The sequence below is a fragment of the Aedes aegypti genome, chromosome 2, assembly GCF_002204515.2.
Source record: "Aedes aegypti strain LVP_AGWG chromosome 2, AaegL5.0 Primary Assembly, whole genome shotgun sequence".
Taxonomy (NCBI): domain Eukaryota; kingdom Metazoa; phylum Arthropoda; class Insecta; order Diptera; family Culicidae; genus Aedes; species Aedes aegypti.
This window is the reverse complement of record NC_035108.1, coordinates 419,542,406-419,569,418: the sequence shown is the minus strand read 5'-3', so window position 1 is coordinate 419,569,418 and position 27,013 is coordinate 419,542,406. Positions and strand designations below refer to the sequence as shown.

The window sequence follows — 27,013 nt, the reverse complement described above, 5'->3', positions numbered from 1 at the left end:
ACTTTTAACCACTTCATTACTTGTCGGCGATGGACACTTGCGGATCCTCGCCAGTTGCTTCTATTGACTGACTATACCGTACAAAATTCATGGCCACGTTTTCGGATCGTTGTTCGTAATGAGATTTTAAACGATTAGCCAGCATCGAAGGGTGCTTGGTCTATACCATAACAGCTCGGTAAGTGTTACTCTAAAAGGGTCAGCGCCTAGCTTTATGAAACAGTTTGATTTTCAAGCCTGATTTCCCTTTTGAAAGCGGCCCTAGATTTTCGAATCTTTACCTTCCATTTCGAAGGCTGATGACTGACTGACACGTCAGGAACTAACCATCATTATTAACCTCCTCTTTCCGATCAGCCTAGATAGCCGCGTGGTGTCGGTAGCGTTTGTTTCAATTGGCTAAGAATTAACACTACGGACTGCCTGTTCCTGTGGTAAAAGTCTATCTCACAGGTGACCCCTAAATCATGGTGTGATGCATACCGTGCCTAGGAATGAATGGTTAGGGGGGTCTAAATAAAACTCAACCGCTAACGGATCCTGTGGTTATTTCTTCTGAAGCAAATTAGGGAATGAATAATATAATTATCCAAGAAATTACTGAATACATTACTCGGGTAATCATTGAGTATTTTCGCGGAAGATTTTTTTGAAGAACAGATGAATGTATTCCGCTAGGAACTTTATAGGAGTGTTAGATTTCTTAGTTAGGTATTTTTGAAAAAATATAAAAACAAAATAAAATATTTTCGAGAGAGTTTTGAAGGAATGCGGGATGTTGCTCCTTAATTTTAGAGAAATCTTAAAATTAATTATCTGTGAAAATGCAGACAGATCTTCGGAGAACTTCTTTGAGATATCATGAATAATTTTTTTCCAATTGAATTCTTGTTAATTGTCCATAAAATCCTTGTGAAATATAACGAGAAATCCTTAAAGTAACACCTGGAAAAATCATATAATTTTTGCTGCGATTTCGAACAATCCTGTAGAGGAACTTTAGAAAGAACTTCAAAAGCAAAGTTGAAAAAACTGCTGACAAACTCTTTGAAAAATTTGTGAATGGAATCCTTGCTTGGTGATCTTGAAGACATATTTGGTGAGACTATAAGAATTTTTTGTACTATTTTTGGAGAAATCCTTAGTGATTCCTGAAAACCCTGAACAAATTATTATTGAACAACTAAAGGATATTTTAAACAAACAATTAAAATGTATATGTGAAAGGTACGTAAAAAACCTTTCAGGTGAAATGATAAAAAGAAATTTTATGCATTCTCTGGCGGAATTCTTCAAGACATATTTCAAGCACGTCGATAGAGATTCCTGGAGAAATTTTCTGATAATATCAGATAATCTTAGAATGATTTTCCGTGGGAAAACTGCTTGTAGAGCAATTCTTGGAGAAAACACTGAAAAGTACGAACATAATTCATGAAAAAATACTCGTAGGATTTCTCTGAGGAATCTCTTCAAAGCACATGGTTGAATACCTGAAAAGTTCATGGAAAAATTGCAAAGGACTTGTGAGTTTTTTTGTTTTCTTGAAGGATTTTTGACTGGATTACAAAAAGAATGAATCTTTTTCGTATCGAAAATTTAATTTTACAAATATCAATGAACAAATAAATAAAATCAAGACAAATCAGTTAAAAACTACAAATTTTTTGAGAATCGTGATTATTGCTTCTGTAAAATAAGTAAATTACTTCTGTAAACAAGTATTTCTAAGGCCCCCCTTAGGCCCCCTCCAAAAAATAATCTTAGCTACGCCAATGATTAGCATCTGCATCTCTGCACAGCTCTTTGAAGCAATTTAATTTTCAAGCTTGATCACCCGTTTGAAAGTGGCCTAACTTTTTGGATTTTCACCTTCGATTGAAAATCGAGTTTAATACACGATACTGAAAATAGCCTAGTAGTTGAGGGCGAAATACGCGAATCTGTCAAAGCATAAAAATTCTAGTTGGAATTGAATGACAACATTAACTTTGTGTTTTCATTGTTAACGATTGAGCAGGTTGCAACTGCGTTTTTTTTTTTGTATGAATTATGAAACACTCTAATCATGTTTCGGATTGACAAATTACAATCTCAAGTGTTGAACCCCAAGCACGCTACTATTACCACACCAATCATGTTCGCGTGACAAGTCTATTTCACGGGTTGTTTGTGTTTAATTTAAAATGATCCTAACTACTTCTTAAACTTTCTCGTAGCACCTTCATCCGATGCGAAGCAATGTCCCGATACCGTCCCGTTGGAAGTCACGCATCTCATGAATAAGTTAGTTTGAGGAAGCTTCATATCCAATGTACACCGGAAACTTGTGACCCCATATGACAAAGCAGCAGGTCGAAGCAATTAAGCGTCGTCGTCGTACTTTTACGTTTCCGTCTGCCGGTAGATGCTTCCCACACTTTGAAAGTAATTATTGAATGTGACACCTTTCTCCCGGGAGAGTATTTCGCAAAAGCATGTAGGACAAAGCTTGCGGTAAATTTGCTTTAGCTTGATGGGACTTTTCGACACACGGTAATTGGATAAAACTTCGTGGAAGATTTGAGAAGCTGATCTTTTCTGAACGTCATTATCGTAATGACTACATACCACGTTTGAGTTCGAACATCTGACGAAATGGGTATGACGGAAAACTTTCTCTTTGTACAAAAACCTTTTCGGAAGCTGTTCTCATTCTACAGGTATTTTATTTTAGAAGATGCCTCTAACCATTAGACACGTTCGCTCCCCGTCGGAACTTGTATTCATTTAAGCTTCATCAATCTATAGAATGGGTGGTGAGTTTTTGCGGCCATTTGTTACTGACACCCATCGCAGCAAAGCAACGAGCCCCCGACAAAAAGAGCAACTCTGTTGGAAGCAACTCGATAAAGACATAGAGAAGGTAATTAGGAGCAATTTGTACGCTCTGATAAGTACTACTCTTGGATGACGATGGTTTGTTGAGTTGGTTGCGTTGAGTACGACGACGGTGTCTTCTTGTAGCTGTAGGACAAAGGCGACATCGAAGACGACGACGACGACAAGCCTGGCTGCCTTCGAAAGTATCGGCAACGAACTTCTTGGGAAACAACGGATGGCGAAATCTTCGAAATGGGACGGGTTCGCTCAGCTTCGATTCCCTCAAGTCTCAACTTCATTCCGATGTAAAGTGCAATGAAATGAAGATGATGATGTAATTGAACTGTTAAAGGGCTAGCACTACGTGCTTGCTATGGGGCAGTTGGACTTAGCATGGAGAGAATGCAGGGCTATCATGGACATAATTGAAATTCAAATAAACTATACAGAAGTACTGCACAGAAAGAAAATTTCCATGTAAATTTCAGCGTAAAATCATGCACATGAAGGGAATGCCAGATATGTCGCAAATTTACACTTCACATCGTGTAAAATTACAATGGCATCATGTAAGTTTTCGCTGAATATCATGTAATCTAGCATGGGCTCTAACCAATTACGCGACAATTCGCATAAACTTACATGATTCAAATGTGTCATGTAAATTTGCGACAAATCTGGCATTTCCCTTATGGGCATGATTTTACGTCGAAAATTACCTGGATTTTTCTTTCTGTGTGTGAATTATAATATGTTATTCACAACATGTTACTTAAAGTATATTTAAGTATTTTTAGAATAATTGTGTTGCCTAAATAAGAATTTTGAGCAAGAGCCATTTTCATGTTGAAAAACCAAAACCATTCATTATCTCCATCATTTTCATCTACAAAAAAAAACTAACTTGCCACTACACGATAGACAACGCTGACTAGCCATGAAGAGAGACCAAAAGCTTTTGCGGTTGATTCTAGGCAGCGAGTAGGTACTCACCTGATGCCTCCCACGTTCAGGATGATGCGATTTTCACCGTCCATCGCGTCTTGCAGCTGCTGCTTGTCCTGGCAGGTGACTTCAGCGTTAAATCACTTTCATAATTCATGACAGTCCATTTGTTCGCTCGGTTGCGCCGGGGATATTTTTGTCCACTCTTGCTTTTTCCTTGCTGGTTTATTCACTCTTTTGGGCACTATACACTGTCGGAGGCTAGTTTTTCTTTATGTTCGCTTGCATCAAATAGGATTTGTCGTGGTAGTGCTGCTGTATTTCGTTGGGTAATTACCATCGTGGACTTGTTTTTTGTCACGTCGATTTAAGTTTTTTGTTGAATGTCATTTTTCTAGAAGGTAGAACACAGTTTTCATCATAGCGGTTGATAAACGTAGAGCACTGCATTTGTAAATTACTACACTAATTAGAACAGCAAACGTTTCCAGTTGAGTTGCACAATTTTTGTCTACAATGATTAACAATTTTATTCGACATTTGTTTCAATGTTTCAGCATTGGACATTCTATGTAACTCTTGAGAACTATACCAGGGAGGGAGCTGCAGAATCATTTCCAAAATTTTAATTTGAATCCTCTGCAGAGCTTTCCTTCAGCAAGTCCATATTGATACAGCAAATAACATGTCCAGCCTGAAAATTTGTTGGAAGATCAAAAACTTGTTCTTAAGAAAAAGTTTTGCTTTTCTGTTAATAAGTAGATAAAGATATTTTACATTCGTTACACATTCGTCTTGAATGTCCTAAATGTGATTTTTAAAAGACAAAATTTTATCTAGCATAAGCCCTAGATAGTCAATTTCCTTTGCAAATAACTTGGAACTCTCATCGTGACAACATGTCTACTTGAAGGTTTCATGTTTATATTTTTTATATTTTTATATTTTTATTTTATATTTTTTAAGTTGAGTTTTGGAAGAAGTAAGAGAAATCTTTTATATCTGCAGGGATGAAGAAAAAATATTCAAACTTTTTTGCAATCTACAACACATAAAACGCGGGCTTCGGTCTTTGGAGGAGAGCCTTGTGTCGTCCAGATAAGTCAGATGTGAAAATATTGTACAATATTGGTCCCAAAATGCTGCCTTGAAGAACACCATACTGAAAATATCTCTTCGTATTTTATCCAAAATCTTTTTCATAAAACAACTTCATTTACGCTACTCGCACCGGATGAAAATTCTCGAATACATAATCAAACAGCCGTCAGTCGAAAAAGTAAACAAACTTAGATTCCACTCTGAACCAACTTGATTATCACTTTCATTACGTTTAAGTTACGAAATTACGACGTAACCACAAATCAAAACAAAACAATACTTGAGTCTATCTTAAATTGTACAGTGGTCCAGAAAACAGATTTACGTGGAAAGATGCATTTTGAGCTTTGGAATGCAAAAAGTCTTCTACAAAGTTATTTGTATTGGCATTTGCATTGGATGTTATTCAAAATAAGGGTGGCCCATGTTATCGTAGGATTGAAATAGCCAACATTCTTATTTGTAGGAATTATGGTATACATGCTTCAGCAAAGTTATCAACCAATCAATTTCAATAAAATTCACTTAAAAATATTTTTGTGCAGCCCTAAAATTGACCGGTTTATAGCTTTTTCTTATGATTACATAGGGTGGTCCATAAATAACTGGTTCTCTAGCTCCAGTGTTTTCAATTCAAATATCGCATCAAAGTAGTAATGAACTACTTTTAGAGATTTTAAAAGTTCTTAAATTTGGTGAGTGAAGGAACTCGGTATCTTTCTATGTTCAAGTTTCAAAACAAAATATAATTTGACGACATTCAAAAGACAAAATGATTTTCGTTATTATATAAAAATATATGTGTTATTACTCTATTTTCAATAAAATGCCTTGAAAACGAATGACTTTTTTCATAAAAAATTCAATGACCTTCAAACTTAAGTAGATACCAACATTTTTTGCATAAAAATTCGTTTACTTCAATAAAAAATGTGTAATAAACCGATATGAAAAAAAGGAATTTTAAAGATTTTTAATGTTGGTATTTTTTACTACTTAGCATCTTGAGCATGAAACAAAATTTAAAACAAAAATGGTCTTCAACAAAATTGTTTCTTAAAATATAGACATTAATTATGTGTTATCTTGAACACAATATGGGTGGTCCACAATATCACATAAAAAATTTTATGAACTTTATCATATGTTAAAATACTAGTATATGGTCTTGGGCAAAGTTTTTTGCCTTAAACGTTTTTCCTGAAGCTCACAATTTGACCGTTTTGAATACAGGTCTTCTAATACAGGTCGGACTCGATTATACGGAGTATTGATTTTTTTTCACTCCGAAAAATCGAATCTTCCGGATAATGGAATCACTAAAAGAAAAATTAAAATCTGCGATGAAAGAACTTAAATATTATCTTTTTCCATTGTTTTAGTTATATGATGAGGTGGCGTAGCCAGAAATTATTTCGAGAAACATTAGGGGTCTTGAGAAGAAAACACCGAATACACAAAAACACCTTTTTAAAACCCCTTTTTCTACCTACGTCCAAAACTGCTAAACCATTCATATTGTATATTGTAATACTTTTTGAATTAAAAATAACACATCTGCATTTTTGATACAATATAGACAATCATTTTGTCTCTTGAATGCCGTCAAAATAATAGTTCACGCAACAAGTTGCAGAATGATGAATTTTACAGCACGAGTCGCACATTGTCCTAATCAGAAATATTCACAATCAAAGTGAGCGTAATTTTGCGAGAAAAAACAACGATAACTCCTGAACGAAAAATAGGAGCAAAGTTTTTTTTTAATTTTCTTTGCTCAAGCATAAATACCTTATTTACTAATAAGTTGGCTATTTCAATTCTATGAATGCTATGAAATGCTTCTTTCTATAGTTCTAAATGCCTCTTTCCACGTTCATCTGCTTTCTGAACCATAGAGCACTGGTACAATAACGTCGTCAGTAATTGAACAAAATGAAGTATCATTTTGTCAATGTTTTTTACTGAGAGATAGGAGACAGCTCACCGACAGATGGAATGTTCTCATCCTTTCTTTGACTTCTTTCTTCAATTCTTAGGTTGTGCACACCAATCAGATGAACTTGTTTCGGTCAAAATCACATTTTCTTCTTGTTGTTCATTATGAAAAAGGATATGAGTATATAAAAATCAAATCAGTTTGCCAACACACTACTATGTTTAGGTATTCAACTTTTCAATATGTGAAATTATCGGAAAACCCCTAGAAGATTAACAAGATATTAGAGATTTAAAACAATAGGGTCTTAAAGCCCTGTCCCAATGTCAGTGCCAAACGCTTAAGTTTAGGCCAAAAACACATGTTTACTCAATTTTTGAATGTTTTTAGTTTGTTTTAGTCCAAAAAACAATTTTTATGTTTTTTTTAGATTTTGTCACACCCCTTGGCTTAAACTCAAATTTTTGGGTGTATTTTGTTTTCCGTGTGCCTTCCGAAATGTCAGATAGGAACAACCCCAGTGCTAAAACTAAAACCCCTGTGGTGTTTCTGTCGACTAAGCGAACGTCAAACATGATCTAAAGTGTCAAGGTTAATTTATGGCCGCAATTTTTAAATTGAAGTTTAAATATGATACAGCCGTTATTTGAGCGGGTAAAAATGCTAAAGTAGTTGCAGTAACACGCATTTTCGTGTTATTAAATAAAAACAAGATTTCATTAAACATTTCAGGACCCTATTTGCTAAGATGCAATGAAGTATGTTTGCTTTCAATGGCAACGGAGTGATTTTCAATCTAGTGTTCATAAAACATTTGGTCTATGTCTCGATCTCTCCCTATATCGATAGCGAGATGTTAAGAATCGACTGTAATTTAAAATAAATTGAAAAAAAAAGTTTTATTTCCTCTCAATCATTTGTTTTTTTTTTCTCCAAACCGTGGGAAAGTAACCTACGTCAATTTGAAAAAGTAATCGTGAATTGTTTAGTATTACGAAACTGATCGTGTGCTCTACGAAATCATTCGTTGTTTTCTGCAACGAAATGGTTTCGTAGACACATTTCGTAGGATGAACTAATGTACGATGACGTCACACTGCAACTTCATGTGAAAACAGTGCCCTGTACGCATACTAATTTGAAACACTGTATTTATCCCAGCAAATCTTATGTTTTGTGAGATGCACGAAACCATTTCATCGAATGCGCGAAAGCTCTAGCACTTTTTACGAATGATTCGTACATTGCATATGAATATCGTTCTCAATACGAAGTAAACAAATTTCGATTACAAAATGTTTAGTACAATATAACAATCATTGATGGTTGTTGATTTGGAGCTTGATTTTTATTACGAAGCTGGTTACATACATTTTACGAAACTGTTTCGTTGCAGAAAACAACGAATAATTTCGTAGTTTAAACGAACAATTTCGTTATATAAAACAATAAATATTTTCAGTTCAGACGTTTTGACATTCAACTGATCAGAGTGAGGAATTTGTCCACTAAACTACTGGTAATACGTACAGCCAAACGTTTGAAAAGGTAACATTATCACGCGCCGCTTCCGCGAAAACCGTTTCCATTTTTTCCAACAAATGCACACACAAATTTCACTTCCTACTAACAATGCACTTCTTCGGAAACGCATAATGGAAGCGCACGATTTCCTGACACCGAGCAGTTTCCGAACACACTCGCACATGTATCACATGGTACCTATGGAAGCACAATTCATTCGGATCCGAAACCGAAAAAAAATTGAATGCAATCTAATTTACATCACTTTTTGCGGTATTTCCCATCTAACGAACTGCTAACCTATCGAAAGCTCAATGTACTGCGAGTTTTTGCGACGATTTTTTTGCGGTTGAATTTCAGTAGGGTAGGTGTACCAGTATTTGCCACTCTAAGGAGACGGATTTCACGCCAACTCGACACGCGATTGGCAGCACCCCTTTAGAATTCAATTAAACTATCTGGGTGTGAAGACTATGTGAAACTAAGATACTTTACATACTTTGTTTTTTTTCTCAAAATCAATCTAGACTAACATTTGGAAAGGGTCAAAGTTTTTTTTACTTATTTTTTAAACCCGTATAACTCGAAAACGGTAAGACCTACAAAAAAGTGTTGTATGGGGGACTATCGTGAAATTTCCTGACGTTTTAGAGAAAAATATTGAAAAAATAAAAACACATTTTCTACACCGAAAAAACAATGATTCAAAACTTTAAAGTCGATTTAAAAAAAAACGGCCATTTCAGATTTTGATCATCCTTAAGCAAAAAGTTTCATAATTAAATTTACTAAAAGTCGTCCATACATTGCAAATTGGGCATATTTTAGGGAAAACAGTTTTTCTAACAACGAATATTTTAAGTCCAAAATTTTGTTTTTGATTTTTTTTATTTCGCTTTAAATAGTCTAGTATGCTCATATTTTGAAGTGATAAATGAGTTTTAATCACAAAATAGATTATATTTGTTTTATTGGGAGTAGTTAAAAAAATAAAACGGAATTATACAGAATTTTTTTTTAATTAAATACAATTGATCTCGCACCAAACCGCTTATGAGCAAATGAACTCCGTCTAACAATCCGATGGGTTTTTAATGGTTGGAAAGATATCACAATAATATTTTATTTCTTATTTGGTCAAAGCCAATCTTAACAGGTGCCTGGAAAGGGTCAATATTATGCTTATAAAAAAGTCGTGGTTTTTTTTATCATGCATCATTATTTTATTATTGCTATATATCCTTAAACGTAGTATCTGCACATGAATATTCACATTATTTTTGAATAAATTGAATATTTTTGGTTCATCCTCTGAATAGGTATACCGTTTGGCTGCAATTTGTGTATCACTAATAGGCATAAAACAATGATATTTTTGGGTACCAGCGACAGTTTTAACCTTATCAAACAATTCCATCAATTCCTCTGACATTTTAACATACTGTTAATTAGATATATAACAGAAATTTAATTTGGTGATACATGTATCAGTTTGTTTCACTGCCCAGTCGAATAGTTCTCGCGGAGTTGCGATTGTGTTTCCATAGTATTTTGCAAGACTTGCTCTTTTTGCCATTCGCTTGAGAGTGCCACCAATAGCGTCACAGGGGCCTTTGCCTTCTGATCACTAAGTGGCTACGCCTGCACTTAGGATTGTTTATACCGGCGCAACATCTCGAAATTTTAATGCGCGATAAATCTTGTTGATCCATCTTTAACTTCTTTTCACAAATGACTTAGATAAAATGAAAAGAGTTTTATTGACATCAAGCATAAATAGTTATATGCATAGGTAGAACGATAATTATAAGTTAAATACCTATCTTTCTATACACTCACGCGGTGATTGTTGAGTAACTCAGGTCGTTAACGGACATTTTAGGTAGATAACAATACAAACATTATTTCTTATTCATCTGGCTTGTAACGCAGGTACGTTTAGTAGTATTTTCTAGAAGAAAATTAAATGGGGTATGGATCAGGTTGTTCCTTTTCAATGTTTGCAATCTTTCGAACCATAAAAATCCGTCGGATTGTTAGACGGAGTTGATTTTCTCATAGGCAGAGGCGAAATCCATAGATTGCTTTCATTTAAAAAACATAATCACTTCATAATTCCGTTTTTTAACAATTCTCAATAAAAAATACAATTTATTTCTGATTCAAACTCATTTATCACTTGACAACACGATCATATTTGACGGTTTAGAACAAAATCTTTGAAAAATAAAAAATCAATTTTGGACTTGAAAAATTCGTTGTTAGAAAAACTTTTTTCCCTTAGATATGCCCAATTTGCAATGTATGTACGACTTTTAGTAAATTTAATTACGAAACTTTTTGCTTAAGGATAATCAAAATCTGAAATGGCCATTTTTTTAAATCGACTCTTAAGTTTTGAATCATATTTTTTTTTTCAGTGTAGAAAATGTATTTTTATTTTTTCAATATTTTTCTCTAAAACGTCAGGAAATTTCACGACAGTCCCCCATACAACACTTTTTTGTAGGTCTTACCGTTTTCGAGTTATACGGGTTTATAAAAAAAGTAAAAAAAAACATTGACCCTTTCCAAATGTTAGTCTAGATCGATTTTGAAAAAACAAAGTATGTAAAGTATCTTAGTTTCACATAGTCTTCACACCCAGAAAGTTTCATTGAATTCTGAAGGGGTGCTGCCAATCCTTTGTCGAGTTGGCGTGAAATCCGTCAGGAACAATATTTTTTATGGACCAATGAAACGACTTTTGAACATTGTCAGTAATGCTAAACGAAAACTTTCAGTTTGTTATTTCGGTTTCGGAATTCACCATCTACATTGTTTTTTTCAATGCATATTCCAGTTATTACTGAAATGTATTTAAACCTGGATCCAAACTCAAAAGAGATCCAACCTTTAGTGTTTATCGAATAAATCACCCTTATAAGACATGTGGAGGATTTGCTATCATGGTTCATAGGAGCATCAAATAGCAACAGTTTTCGTCATTTGAAACCAAAGTTTTTGAAATTTTAAGTGTTTTCGTGAAAGCACAGCTTGCTATGTCAAAATTTTGTACCTGTACCTGTGCCATCGCGAAAAAATGTATGGAAACTGTTTTTACACGGTCGTGTAAAAAATCCGTGCAAAAACAGAATCGGGTGTATATATTTTATCGTTTACCAAAACGAATCCCTCCCCATATCCAAACTTCCAGTGTTTATTTGTGGAAGTGCAGAAGACTCCTCGGCTTTCATAAAGCAAGTAACCCGTCAACATTTCCCTCCCATCCCTAAATTGACCTGCATTCGAACGCAGCCGCCGCTGTTATCGTTTGTTATAATAATGAGAGCACCAGTACTTACACATTGAGGATGCTAGTGATCCCGTAGCGTTTGTTGGTTCCCTGTGTAAGTACAGCTGTTCTTGCAATAACGGAGTAGCATCTGTGGGCGGTCAATCATGCTCATGCTCATGCAAAACCTGCACCTGTGCCATCGTTAGTATGACTTACGAGCTATGGGTCGGCGTGACTTAGGTGAGTGCGAATTCTTAGAGTAGACAACATTTTTGGATTTTTGGTGTGGTGGAGTGGATTGGCATCGCCTTTTTAGTATTTTAGCAATAGCAACCTCACACTCCCAATGCCTTGGCTGCAGCCAACTCGTCCAAGACCAGCTACTCAAATGTCTAGTTGTCCACCGCCGTGGTTTAAATCCATGGCCCTTCCACATTCGTTTGAACCCTGTTGGACTCCTGCTCGGAGTCGTATTTCAACGCCGAGAGAATCGTTCAGTTGTTGGGACTGAACCGACAAAACCAAGCTGCAGTCATCGCTGGAATGGGTGGATCCACAGTCAACAGCCATCAGTGTACCGTGGCCACTTTCAGTCCCGTTGACTCCAGCTGTTCAAACATGCTTACGTTCAACAGCTGTTATTGCAATATCGGAGTAGCATCTGCGGGCGGTCAATCATGCTCATGCTCAAACACACTTACGCTCAGCATTTCCACCAAAATCACCAATGATTTGCCGGGGAGGAAGATTGATGTTTCAAATTGGAACATTCCTTCAACTGTGGTCTTAGCCGATCCCGATTTTTCCAAGCCGCAAAGGATCGATATGGTTATCGGTGCTCAGCTTTTCTTCAGTCTTCTGTGGGAAGGTCAGCTACCAGTTGTGGCCGGTTCTCCAACAAGTCAGCCAATTCTCCAGCGTACCGTGCTCGGCTGCGTAGTTAGCCCCCATAATCAATCTCGAGGCTCTGAAGGAGTTGCTCTGCTGTGCATCACTGATGATCTCGACAAACAGTCGTCTCGTCTCTGGGAAGTCGAGAGTTGTCCCAACAGTCGTGGCCTTTCCAAAGAGGAAATAGACTGTGAAAAGTATTTCTCAGAATACACCATCCGTGACGAATCAGGTCGATTGGTTGTGTGGTTACCGAAGAAGGAAGGAATCCTGTGTCAACTTGGCGACTCCAGCACTAGCGCTCTCCGTTTACTGAATGTATCGTCGGCTGGCCAAAAATTCAGAGCTGAACGCTCAATACGTTGACTTCATGGCTGAGTATATCAATCTTGGCCACATGCTTCCCGTAGATCCATCACAAGACACCACCCATCTCCGCTCATTCTATTTCTCACATCACGCTGTGATTAAGCGAAGTAGCACCACTGCCAAGTGCAGAGTGGTCTTCGATGAGTTCAGCAAGATTTCTACGGGAATCTCGCTCAATGAAGGTCTCATGGTCTGTCCTACAACCACCGTGCAGGATACTTTGTATTCCATCGTGCCCGCCAGATCTGGGTACACCCTGATGATCCCCACCATCAACGCATTTTCTGGAAAGGCGAGACTGATTCCGATATTCAACCCTACAAGCTATAGCTTATAGGTTATAACCACGGTGACCTACGGCACATCTAGTACGCCGTATTCAGTAACACGCTGCTTACAGCAACTGTCCTACAACCACTCGGAGCGTGAAGACGACATTCCAGCGAAGATCAGCAAAAACTTCTACGTGGACGACTTCCTCAGCGGTTCCTATTCAGAAGACGGTGCTATACAGTTATGCTCCTGCGTGCAAAATATTTTGAGATACGCAGGGTTCGAACAGCGGAAATGGTCGTCCAACTCATCTGAAGTGCTGGCGCATATTCCGGACAACCTGAAGGACAAACGTTCGATTGGCAGTCGACGGCATCCATGAATCTGTCAGCACACTAGGTCTTCTGTGGCATCCTAAATCTGATTCTTTCCGGTTTAAAATTCCGGAGTTTTCCATCGATCTCCCAATCACCATGCGAATCGTAGTGTCAGAGATGTCCAAACTATTCGATCCTTTGGGCATCTTCGGGCCAGAAAACATCAAGGCGAAAATCTTCGTCCAGCAACTCTGGATGGCAAATTTAGACTGGGATGACCCGCTTCCCAGAACTTGAGGCATCGATTGGGAAGACTACCGGCTTGGATTAGCAGATATCGGTTCATTATTCGTCCCTCGCCTAGTGAAGGCACCCGGCGGAGGTGCAAGCATGCAACTGCATGGATTTTGCGATGCGTCCCAACACACTTATGGCGTATGCATCTACGTTACAACCGTCGGTACTGATAGTGTCATCGTAATCCATCTCCTTACTGCCAAATCACAAGTAGCTCCTCTCCAAACCCTCTCAATTCCTCGGCTAGAGCTTTGCTCTGCTGTCCTTTTAAGCAAACTCTTCCAGAGCGTCGCATCGAGCCTCAACATTACCACTAATGCATCTTTCTGTTATGATTCCTCCTCCACTCTCCACCGGTTGCACAACTCGCTTGCGAACTTCAACACATTCGTGGCCAATCGCGACGCGTCGGAATGGCCGAGCACGTTCCCAGTCCCAATTTCCAAAGAATTCCGTCCTGAGGTCCACGAAATGCGACATACTACACTTGCAGCAGCCACATGTTCAGTTGAGGCCCCTGACCACGTTCTGTTCAACCGCTTCTCGTCGTATCTCTTATTCGTATCGCTGCTTATTGCCGCCGTTTCGTACGGCACTGTCGGGCCCAAGATTACTAGAACAGACCTGCTGATTGCACCATTTCTCATCGCCGATGAACTTCGACATGCACTGATCGGCCTTGTGAAGGTCATACAAGAGGAATGCCTCAGCCACAAAATCGATACGACCCAGACTGGAAGGCAAGCGGATCTCAAGAAATCACCTCTCAAAATCTTGAATCCGTTCCTCCAGGATGGGCTACTCCGTGTCGGTGGGCGACTGAACCGCTCATCGTACTCGTTCACCTGCAAGTATCCAATTCTTCTGCCAGAAAAGCACCCCTTGACGTCTCTGCTCATCGAATCGGTGCACAAGCACGCTGCCTCACGTGCGATGATCGCACATATCCGTTAGCAATTTTGGCCGCTGCATCTCCGTAATCTGACACGGCGGCATGTCAACTCCTGCTTACGCTGCTATCGCCTCCGGCCGTAGTTGGAACACCAGCTAATGGGCCACTTCCAAAAGTTCGAGTCGCTCCAGCTCGTGCGTTCCTCAACACCGGCGTCGATTATTGCGAAAATTCCCGGTACACCAAACCAGTTACATCGATCAGAGCATACATCACCGTCTTCATCTGCATGGTCACGAAGGCTGTGCATCTCGAGCAGGTCAGCGATCTCAGGACCGACAGAACAACAGAAGGTAGCGTCATTTTGTGCGGAGTCAGTCATCCAATTCAACTTTATGCCCGCTAACGCATCAACGTTCGGTGGCCTCTGGAAGGCCGCTGTCAAATCCATGACACAAGCCTGGTAGCTCTGTCAAGCGAAGCCATGATCACCGTGCTGCGTAAAAACGAAAGCTGCCCCAATTCGCGGTCGTTGACCGCCATCTCCGAGGATCCAAGCGACCTGAATATCCACACTCCGGAGCACTTCCTGGTTGGGTCTGCTCTGTAATCTATTCCGAAGCCTGACCTCTCCGAAATACCCACCAACCGGCTTTGTTTTAGCAGGAAATGTATCGAATGGCCCAGACATTTTAGAAGAACTGATCGACAGACTATCTCCACCAACTTCAACAGCGGCAACCGAATGTATTGGTCGGCAACCTAGTACTCCTGAAGGACAATGATCTGCCGCCGTTCAAGTGGAGCGTAGGTCGGATCGTATCGGTAAAGATGCACTGGTCCGCGTAGTGAATGTCATACTTGCATCTAGCGCAGTCTTCGACCGGCCTATCGTGAAGGTCTGTCTGCTTCCCATCAACGATAACGCTCGTTCCGCTACCACTTCTGGCGAAGTCCCTAGTATCCACAGCAACAACGCAGCGTCCGATGCCAACCTTAGATCTTAGATTTTAGACTATTGAATTGTTAGATTTAAGTACACAGTGCATACTTAGTTATAATGAATTTCTTCATGATGGCCGGTATGGCATGAAGGCTTGATAGTAAAATTAAAAAAAAAATTAGTTTTCCAACATACACTGTTAGAATAATCTAAAGTTGTCAAGGCAGCATTTCGGGGCCAATATTATACAATATTTTCACATCTGATCGACCTGGGTCACCTCAGGGATGTCAAAAATCTTTGATTGCGGATATCACAGGCCAAACGACGTGTCATGTGTAGTAGATTGCAAAAAAGTTTGGATTTTTTTATACCTACAATAATAGAAGATTTCTCCTGTTTCCGAAACTCAACTTATAAAATTTCCACATAAACCAAAAGCTTATTATTAACACTTGTACTCCCAACCCCCTTAGAAAGTCGGAAGTGCAACTTTGATCATGCATATCTTTCTAGTTTTCGAAGCGAATTTCAAACAATTTTCAACTATTCAAGATTGATGTTCATCTTAGTGTTTTTGAAATAGATGCGTCTACCCACAGTTATTAAGCAAAAGCAGTGCTGGGAATGGTAATAGTAGTAGGCTTGAATTTCGCGAAAATCGCGTGGCTTTCCCAGTACAGTAGTTCAAAAATGTGAATCTCATCAAGTAGCCTATGTTGGGTGAATGAATTTTCTAAATTGAGAGCCTTCAATGACACCTTGAGTGTCATTGAAGGCTCTAAATGCGGGAAATGCAGCGGGAAATAGAACATTTTTCTACAGTAATTTTGGGTTGCCCTTAGCAACGGGTGTTTTGCGATTTTCAAGGCTTTTTGCCTACAGCAGCGGTAGGCGTGAGTTTCACTGGCTTCACTGACTGCGATTGGCTTTGTTTGGCTACTGTAGAATGAATTTCAGATTTTTTCCCAACCCTGAGCAAAAGGCACTAACTAGTTTTTTGAAAAACGCATTTTTTCATAAACTCAACAAAAAAGCGAAAAACAAAGCAATGACATGCAGTTTTTTTTTACATTTATCTTATTCATTGAGAATAACGAACATATTTAGGGGCCCAGATAGCCGTAGCGGTAAACGCGCAGCTATTCAGCAAGACCAAGCTGAGGGTCGTGGGTTCAAATCCCACCGGTCGAGGATCTTTTCGGGTTGGAAATTTTCTCGACTTCCCAGGGCATAAAGTATCATCGTACCTGCCACACGATATACACATGCAAAAATGGTCAATTGGCATAGAAAGCTCTCAGTTAATAACTGCGGAAGTGCTCATAAGAACACTAAGCTGAGAAGCAGGCTCTGTCCCAGTTGGGACGTAACGCCAGAAAGAAGAAGTGAACATATTTAAACAGAAATTGAAATTTTGAACTACACTAAAAATTTATCTAACCAAAAAATTACGAAAAACCCTATTGTTTGACCCGTTTACCTGTAGCTCAAAATTAAAAACGATGACATACAGTTTTTTGAAATGAAATTGATTGCGAAAGTCACGTGAACATGTTTAGTAAAAAAAATTGTAATAACACTCAGAATTTATTTTACCCAAAACCACACGAAAATTGTATTTCTTGAGTTATAGTTTTTTCGACACGAATCAACTTGCATAGGTCAACTGAAAACTGTAGGGTTGAAAAATAAATGTTTAACTACACTCAAAATTATTTTTACATAAAAAACATCATAAACGACTTATTTTTATGAAGATGAATAACTTCAAATAAAAACTTAGGGCTATGACATACCCAAGTAACCACTGGCCCGCTAATTCGCCTATTTAGGCTTATAGAGCTGTTATACAGCTTAGATAAAGCATGTCAGCTCTATAATAGCCTCACATTAGCACAAAAGGCGAAGAAAAGGGCTATTTGGTTACTTGGGTATAGTTTTTTTCGGCATGAATATACTTTTAGAAGTTAAGTGAACATTTTTGAGCAGAAATTCATTTTTTTTAATACACTCAATATTTTTTTTCCTGGAATATAAGGAAACCCCCCTTTTTATGAACTCAAAGTTCAATGTTTTGGATTTCGTTGTTAAATTTATTGTGAAAGTCAAGTGAACATGTTTGATTGAAAAAATAAATATCCGATTACACTCAAAATATATTTTACCCAAGAAAACACAAAAACGGGTTTCCTTAGCTTTTTTTGTCTGTAAATCAAAAATTTAGGCGATAACGTGTAGTTCTTCTGTTATCAATTAGCTTGTAGAAGTCAATGGAATACATGAGTAGAAAAATGAAATTTTGATTGCACTTTAAAGTTCTGCATAAAAAACTACACAAAAACGTATTCCTAGAGTTAGAACGTTTGTAAATCAACATTGAATTTAATCTTGAGGGTAATCAAAAATTTCAATTTCTGCTCAAACATGTTCACGTTATTTCTAAAAGATATTGCTTGCCGAAAAATACTTCACGTCGAGGTCTTGAGTTTTTATTTACAGACGAACAAAATCTAGATTTTGTGTTGTTTTCTAGGTTAAAAACAATTTTGAGTGTAGTTTTTCTACTCAAACACATTCCTTTGACTGCTACAAGCAGATTTATGTCGAGAAAACTACATATCATAGTCTTCAGTTTTGATTCAAAGACAAAAAATCTCAGGAATTACGGTTTTGTGTAGTTTTCTGGGTAAATTGAATTTTGAGTGTTATCGGAAATTCATTTTTGTTACTAAAACATGTTCACTTGACTTTCATAATCAATTTCATAAAAAAAACAGGGTATTTACCGTAACTAATATATTACAAAAAAACCCTATTTTAAAAGAAATTTTGAGTGTAATCAAAAATTTAAATTTCTGCTCAAACATGTTCACTTGACTTCTACAAGTAAATTCATGCCGAAAAAACTACATGCCATGGCCTTTAGTTTTTATTTACAGACGAACAAACTCGGGAAATAAGTTGTTTATGTTGTTTTGTAGGTAAACACAGTTTTAAGTATAGTCAAAATTTATTTTCTAATCTACAATATTTACTTGACATCTGCAAGTAACTTCGTGTCAAAAAAAAACTTACAGACAAAAAAAGCTCAAGAAATACGTTTCTTGTGCTGTTATCGAATTTTTTTTTTCTCTCTAACATGTTCACTTGACTTTCACAGGATCGCAGCACGCGGGAACGGATGTGTTGACCTGTCACGTTTTTATCGCCTCTGCAAATTTTAGTTTCGGCTGGTGCAGTAGGTGAAAAAAAAAAGTGTTTATGGCAAAACTAGAACGGTTTATTCTGCGCACGCTCTGCTGGGCAGTGTTTAGTTAAAGCCCAACCAGACGGTGAAGATGCATCGAGTCCGGACCTCAAGTTTTCAGGAGCACAGCCGTACAGGGGATCGGGCTGTGATCTTGACGATTGGTCACTCGCTGGTGGTGAACAATCGATCATGTTTTCAGCTTAAACTGCTGTCTGGTTCTCTTGATTTGTGTTCTTGAGGGTTTAGTTTTGGTTTCGTTTCATCTTCATTCTTCAAAAAAGGTTTTTTTTTTTGCGTCGTCGCGTCGCCGGAGTTTTGTTTTTCGTTTTAGTTTGCACGTGTTATGAGTGCAATCGAGTTCAGATTATCGCGTCGCCGGAGTGATATTTTGATTTTGTGAAATGAGCATGCTGATTAAATTGGCTACAGCTGCTCAATCAACGATGGATGAGGATCATTTGGGTGAGCTCATTTCATGCTTTTATTTTAAATGAACAATATATTATGAAACGTATTTTTCCCATGGCAACGGTGAGAATGTTACTTTAATGAATTAATTTAACACTGTAAGTGTCGACAAAGACTTTAGTACATTAAAATACGAAACCCTCCCTTCACCTGACAAAACCTCCCCTTTACCTGATTTTTTCATTTAAAAAATAACCTTTGAATGGTTTAACGCTAAAAGTATCGTCTAACCGTATGTGGACGTTGTCCTTAGAGTACTGATAGGTTATTTTTTGAACTGAGGTTGCATGAATCGCATCACTTACCAAGGTGAATCTCGATCATGCAGCTAAGATTCCACCCCACTAGCAAAATTTCTTCCCGTGACAACCATGGAGATGCAGAGGTGATCTCGGTCTCTAGTAACAATGAATGCCATACTAACACTCCTTATCTTTCCCGATGACTGTTAGGATGTGGACGGCACCGTTATTGACTTTTCAATGTTTGGAGTTCTCGAAAGTATACATTGAAGGTGACAAGCTACATCTCTTAGTTCCTTGTGCAATTTCGATTATCAATGCTTATGCTTAACATGTTCACTTGACTTTTACAATCAATTTGATGTCGAAAAAACTATATGTGATCGCTTTGAATTTTGAGTTACAGGCAAACGGGTCCAAAAAAGGGTTTTTCGTAATATTTTAAATAAAAAAAAAATGAGTGTGATAAAAAATTTAAATGTCTGCTCGAACATGTTCACTCTATTCATTCAAGCAAAGTAATGTCGAAAAAACTGCATATCATCGCTTTAAATATTGTTTTATTGTAGAATTTGTGAAAAAATGCGTTTTTCACAAGACTAGGAAGTGCTGTTTGCTTTATAACTTTGGCTAGACGCATCTATTTATAATCTTGAATAATAATAACGACAGAGATATGCATGTTCAAAGTTACACTTCCAACTTTTTTTGGACCCTTGGTAGTTGGCGAAAGTTTTCACCCCCTTGGTAGAAGAAGAGTTAACAGAACCATTGCAAAACATGTCGAATAAAGTTATTGATAATTTTAGATAAAAACCTTTGCTTTTTATTATGCTTTAAGGTTAGGCTTGGTTAAGTTTATTGATTAGAAAAAGATATCAGAAATGCATTTAATGCTTGAAATGATCCTAATATACATATTTTTGTGTGTTTTAAGGATAGCAAATATCGGAACATCCACCCTACTACACACAGCAATTCTTCCCAAGTACGGAACACTGAGTCACTTCCGTTCGGTTCTATGACGATTCCAAATTCCGGTGGTACACGTAGGCTCACAGTATAATGATGATGGTTTCCGCTGAGCTTTCGCCAGCTAGAGGCTTACCCACAACGATAAGGGATGATTCTGCGGCTGACGAAATAACGGCAAAGCACTGCCGCACGGTGCAACAAGGTTTATGATTTATGCCGTCAGTTATTTATGTATTCATTTTGTTGAGTGCAATTTTTTATGTGCTCCCGTCGAGCATATATTCACTATTGGCGCGGAGTTCGTAGAGAGGCACACGTGGAAACTAGAAAGGATACTCCAGTCGGCGTCGATGTTGACCATGATGGCAACGCGTTGATTTGTGACTCAGGTGCAAGCATTAAAACACATGTTGGTTGTTCGGTTTATGTGTGGCGGTTGTATGGAGTATGCTGTACTGCTAGGTTGAATGGTTCCATGTGCGAATCTGGTGGAAAAAAATGGGGAGAAATAGCGACGATCAATTCATTTTGCAGTGTATTGTAACATATAATCAATTAGAATTTTCTGTGTGAATTGATTGCTGGCACTCAAAAGATAAGCAAATTTGAACAAATTGAAATGCTGTTGATTTATGTTATAGTAATGATCGCGAGTTTCCCATGCATCATGAGCTGATGGCAGCATTTCAAGCTTTTCAGATGCACGTGCAATCAACAATGATTGCATTAAAATTCCATTTTCGTAATTCAATTACATGCTCGTCGTCGCTACGGGAAAACATCGGATGTACGTCATTGCCATCAACTGGGATCACCAGGACTACGCTTGGAAAAGAAGAGTGAAATGTTATTTCAGTGTGATATGATAATGTGATAAAGTATTACGGGTCGTAGATGGGTGCAGGAAAACTTTTAACACAACTACAGTAGAAGATCTTTTTTTTTCTATCAACAACGAATGGGTGATAAAAGCACAAAGAGCTTTTTTAGCTTTGTACATAACATGCATAACCTGCCATGTAAAACTGTTTTTTTTTTCATTAAATACATATTAACTATCTGACAACTATTCACCTTTCAACATTCGGACCAAAGGCTGTACCTTCATCAGTTCTTTTATCTACAATATTAGTTAAATTCCATCCCATGATCCACCGGCATGGTTTTAATCTAGTCTTTGTCCCAACATGTGGTGACATCCTTACTCAAACTAAACGAACGTTCGTTACAAAAGTGACAGTAAAAAATGGTCGTACCCTGGACGGCAGTTTTATGAAAAATTAACCTTCCACCTTGGGGTTTCCAGCCGAGAACAGATTCTCACGGTTCAGGTGCACGCTTTTGTCCACCCCCTCCTCAAAGTTTACACATATACGAAAGACACACAGGACCATATTCAAAAACTTTGTCATCCCATCCGTACATACACGTTGGCAGTCACTCACCCGAAAAGGTGTCATTTTAACGACCAGCATTTTTTCACCCAACCATGAAACCGCACCACGACACTCACCCACTGTGTGGGGCATGGGACGTGTAGGAAAAAGTTGTACCCGAAGTTCCTAACACGGTTCTCAATCCACCAGATAGACCACGTTCGAGATATTGGATTGGAGGAGGGGTTGTTGTTTCATAAACCGTAGATTATTCGCACAATTTAACTGACAGAGTCATCAATCCGGCGGTCGTTGCGAAATTGATTCCCGGATATGGGATACAAACATTTTTTGTCGTCCCACGAATGTTCCTGGAAGGCATGGAAGTTTGCAGCTGAGCTGACGGTTTTATGGCAGCCCGTTGGGACTGCTCCTGTCGCCGCAGTGATCAAATATTGATTCAGCTGATTAAACAGGAAGCAAACCGCGGGAATGTGGAAACTTTTCCGATCAGAGACGATTTGTTTGATGGTGGTTTAATTGAATCTGTTTCTTGAGAATGGAGCAATTTAATGTCGTTAATTTCGATGTTTGGGAAAGCAATTTCATAATTGACGTTTCCCGAATAAGGTAACTTGGGCGAATTCAACCTTTCCTGCGCATTTGGGTCATTTTTGGTCAATTGCGCGAGAGTGAAGAAACTTAAACTTTCCATAGAAAAAAGAATTAAACTGAAATATCCTGATTTTTTTAAAACATTAGAACGAAAAGTGCTATAGAAACTTTCAGTTACCCAAGGGCTATAAAGGCAAATGACTTTGAAACTATACCAACAATTATATCTATTTTTCAAGCCATTAATTGAAATTTTTAAATATATCGCATACATGATGAGCCTAAGTGATCACAAAATATAGTTTGACGTTGAATTAGATAGACGCCATTGAAACACAAATGTTCAACTGAAAGTGATAGCTACAATTGAATCGAGCACTAATAAAAAAATCATTCAAACTGGCAATGATCACACGAATAAAATTCAGTCCCTGACAGTCGGATTGGTCGGCTCTGTAAAGAAACGGTTGTGTGTTGAAGAAGCGGCTTAAGTGCCACTCCAACTCAAAGACAGCACTGAATAAACGACAGAAATAATCATTCATCGCCATCACCTAGGAATGGTGTGAAGAGAGTACTGGCGGCCGTCTTGCTGCGAAAGCACTCGGAATACTCCAGTGCCAATTATGGTGTGCTCATAATAAGAAAATTACGCCAACCATGTCGACGATAAGAACTTTTCGCAATTGTTTTCCGCAGAATGGTGAGACAAATGGCACTGCGTACAAACATTAAAGTGCGATTGGTGGAAGGCGTTTGATGGTGCCGGGGACATCAATGTTCTTAGTGAATAATGTGGAACGGAGAAGAAAGAGGACTTCTTAGCCATTCGTAATGCTCAGTGAGGTGGCGTTCTGCTTTGTTTTAGTATTAATATTTAAAATTTTACTTGTAACTGTATATTATGAATGTTATCTACTTTAAATTGAAAGTATGAATATATATTAGAAGATCAAGAATTCCTCCTGTATAGAAATGATTGAACATATAGCGTAGAAACACCGGTTTTGGCCATACGCCAGTTGTTGCCATAGGGGATTATACATCGTTTTACATAGCCAATCAGCATAAAACCTTTTGTGTTAAGTAGATCACATTCACATGATAAAGCTACATTGACAGCTCGTCCAAATTGATTCAAAACATAAGGAAACCAATTAATTTTCCATATGACTTTATCTCCCATACACCTAATTTGGCCAGGGCACTCTTAATTTGGCCACTCTTAAGAGAAATCAATGCGATTGGCCAATTTAGGAACCGAAGTTAAATCTCTGGCCGAAACTGGTTCCGTTGACCTATATTGACCAACGGGATTTTCAAAGCGAAACAATGCTTTTAGCTCAGTTTTGATATTTTATGCACATAGTATGGATTGAAAGCTTGCATTTGACATATTTGTAGTATAAATATGGCTTCACATTTAATTTTTATCGACAATTTCTCTTAGGCTGGCCAAAACCGGTGCTTTTACCCTATACTTACACATATAGAGCTATTCGGTAGCCCTATGGTCATATCAATAACTCATTGCGCGTTTGTAAAGATGGACAAATTATGAGCGCTTGGGTGGGATTTGAATCCACGAATCTTGTATGCCAAACAAGCGCTTTACCAACTAAACTACTGAACCACTTAATGACTGGGTTATTCAGAAGCGTCTTCTGTTTCCCTGGGCATAGAAAATCTTCGTTTTGGCCACACAATATGCATGCATAACGAATGCAAAAATGGTCAATTCTCAAAGAAAGCTCTCAGTTAATAACTGTAGAACTAGGCTGAGGAGCAGGATCTATGCCAGTGGGAACGTAACGCTGAAAGAAGAAGATGTTTTTGTCATGCTGTTTCATGAAACAAGGAGATTTCATCACTGACAAAGCATATACAAGAAACGCATTTTGATTAACGACATTGAAAACTCGCTCGATGCTTTCTAACTTTTTCTCCAGCTCTACTAATACTGCCATGTACATACTAATGGAAGAACTAAAATGTATCGCTTTGAACCAAGATAAGTATTTAAAAGCGCGCAATGAATATAATATCGCCGAGGATACTGAAAAAGCAAACACAATATCATAAATTAAGCAAATTGGTTGTGGTACGTTTCATATCTTCGGGCGGACTTTTTGTGCAAAATTGAACCCCTATGTTGTTGAATCGAAGGGCACAGCATGCCGACGAGCACAATGCATGGGAAGCAATACGATTATTGATAAACGAAATACGTTGTCCGATAGCTGGTACATTACGACCGCAAGCAGCTCTCGAGAATCCTTATTGGAGCTGATTCTGATCAAATTCGACAAATTGCGGGATTTCTCTTCGGTAGCAAATATATTTTTTCATTGTTCAATTTTCATTTCAATGCACAACGACAATGAACATCCATTTAGAATGATACGCAGTTTTTGGAGGTTTCAATCCCCATGCATTCGAATAGCTTTCCTACATGGTGATTTTATTACCTTCTTTCCTCCTAAAACAAGATATATTTAATGGGTAGCCTCTGGAAGCCATATACTCAGAAGGAGATCTTGTTAGATTTACATTTACTTTCGGATTGGATAGATTTCGTTGGCTCCATATTCGAATCTAGAGTAACATGTAATAAGGGTGGAACAACAAACAATAACCTTTGCAGATTTAAGCGTCCCGCATGCCCCCAATATTTTAACCAACTCTCGTAGGCAGTAGAGTAGCTAGGGAGGTGCGATGGGTGTGGTCCGCACCGGGCCTTGGATTTATAGGGGCCCCGAAATGAATATTTCTCACAGCCGTAAAAATTCAGAGTGCTACAAATTAAAATGTAAACAGGAAAGGAAAATCAGATTTGGAACTGAATTTGTAATATGTGGGGGCCCTTTTACCATCTCGTTATATTGACGAATTTAGCTTTCATTTAAACTTTATGGAAAAGTATTTTCAACAGAACATCCTGTCATCAAATATCCGGGAGACCTCTATAATTTGAGCCAGAAACTGCTTTGGAAACGTTTCTTTTATGAGCCATATGCTGTACCAAGTCGGTCTCCAAGCCATTTCAAAAGAATGTTTGTACTCCAAAGATTTCTACGCGACTAATTCATAGGATGAATTCTATGGAAAAGCTTCAGAAATTCTATAGCTTTCTTCAGGAATACAAACAAAGACTCGTTCAGAGATTTATCTAGAAATTATTGTAAATATTTTTCAGTGATTTTCTCAAGAATTCAGTTTTAAACTCTTTGAATAATTTCTTAATCTATGCCAATAGAAAATTCTTCACAATTTGCCACAGAAAATCGTGAACCATTGCAGCAATGGGATTACTCCGCTAATTGTTCCAGATTATTTTACAGGACTTATTAAGAATGTTTCTTTAGTTTTACCGAATAGGGTCCTGAGCAGTGTTGTAAGCAATCACGGTAATCGACACGTATTCGCTGATATTCGGAAGCGCTTTCCTTAAACATTCACAACACGAGCGATCAAACGAATATTGAAAAGAAAAATGGCAATCGAATGCCATTGACCACAATAGCTTTGCAGGCAAGATCAAATTATTCATATTGTTTATGATTCGATGTCTGAAATCTATGCAAAACTTTTTATTTATACAAATGTCATCGTGCCAGACGCTAATCAATTGACACATTTTTGTGTTTGTCGACGTTCATTCTAAAGCTCGTGCTCTGATTGCTGACGAAACGAACGTCGCGCAAAGTGTCGAATGTTAACAGCACTGGTCCTGAGGCCCTGTTCCAATTTTAGTACCAAACGCTTTAGTTAAGGACAAAAACTCTTGGTATAAACTAAAATTTTGGGCGTATTTTGTTTTCCGCGTCGCACCAAAAATGTCAGATAGGAACAATCCCGGTGTTAGCACAATTGAAAAAGGTAAAACCCCAATAGAAATTTTTCGGCCAAGTGAGCATCATACATGATCAAAAGTGTCAAGGTTCAAATTCAGACCAAGTAGTAGCTAAGACACGCTCTGTCGTGTTATATAAAATGAATATTTTATAAACAAAATAATAGCATCTTATTCTTTAATAACTATTATCTAGAGTAGTTATTAAAAAAATATTCCTGTATTCCAAGAAAATAACCCATGTAACGTTAAAGAAATCATCTAGATTTGTTTTTATTTTATTATTCCACAAAATTTAATAGGGATTCTTCCAGACATGTAATTATAAATTCAACCTGGGATTCGTCATACATCTCTCCAAAAAATTTGAGTTCTTTCAATCTTATCTTGGATAATTTTTAAAGTTAATTCTTAATGGATTCTTCAATTAATTTGTTGATTAATTTAGGGTTTAAGGACATATATCCTTGAATACCAAAATGGCCACTAATATGGCACCTTACACCCCCTTTCACTTTCCGCTCCTTCCTTATACGCTTCTCCCAGTGTTTTCGAAAGCGATCACAAAAAATGATTATTTGAAGTTACTAACCTTATTGTA

General features: G+C 37.8%; 1 protein-coding gene across 2 annotated transcripts in view; it reads right to left on the bottom strand.

Moving 5' to 3' along the window:
- The window catches only part of LOC110677026 (potassium voltage-gated channel protein Shaw-like), a 319,054-nt gene that overhangs the window by 179,970 nt on the left and 112,071 nt on the right, over positions 1-27,013 (bottom strand). Inside the window, exons 2-3 of one of the 2 annotated variants that reach the window (XM_021847454.1) lie at positions 20,702-21,053; positions 3,856-4,251 (exon numbers count right to left, since the gene is read on the bottom strand). In XM_021847454.1, coding sequence (XP_021703146.1) covers positions 3,856-3,899 — 44 coding nt within the window. In that variant the 5' untranslated portion in view covers positions 3,900-4,251; positions 20,702-21,053. The remainder of the gene's footprint in view (positions 1-3,855; positions 4,252-20,701; positions 21,054-27,013) is intronic. The other variant, XM_021847452.1, reaches the window with a different exon arrangement.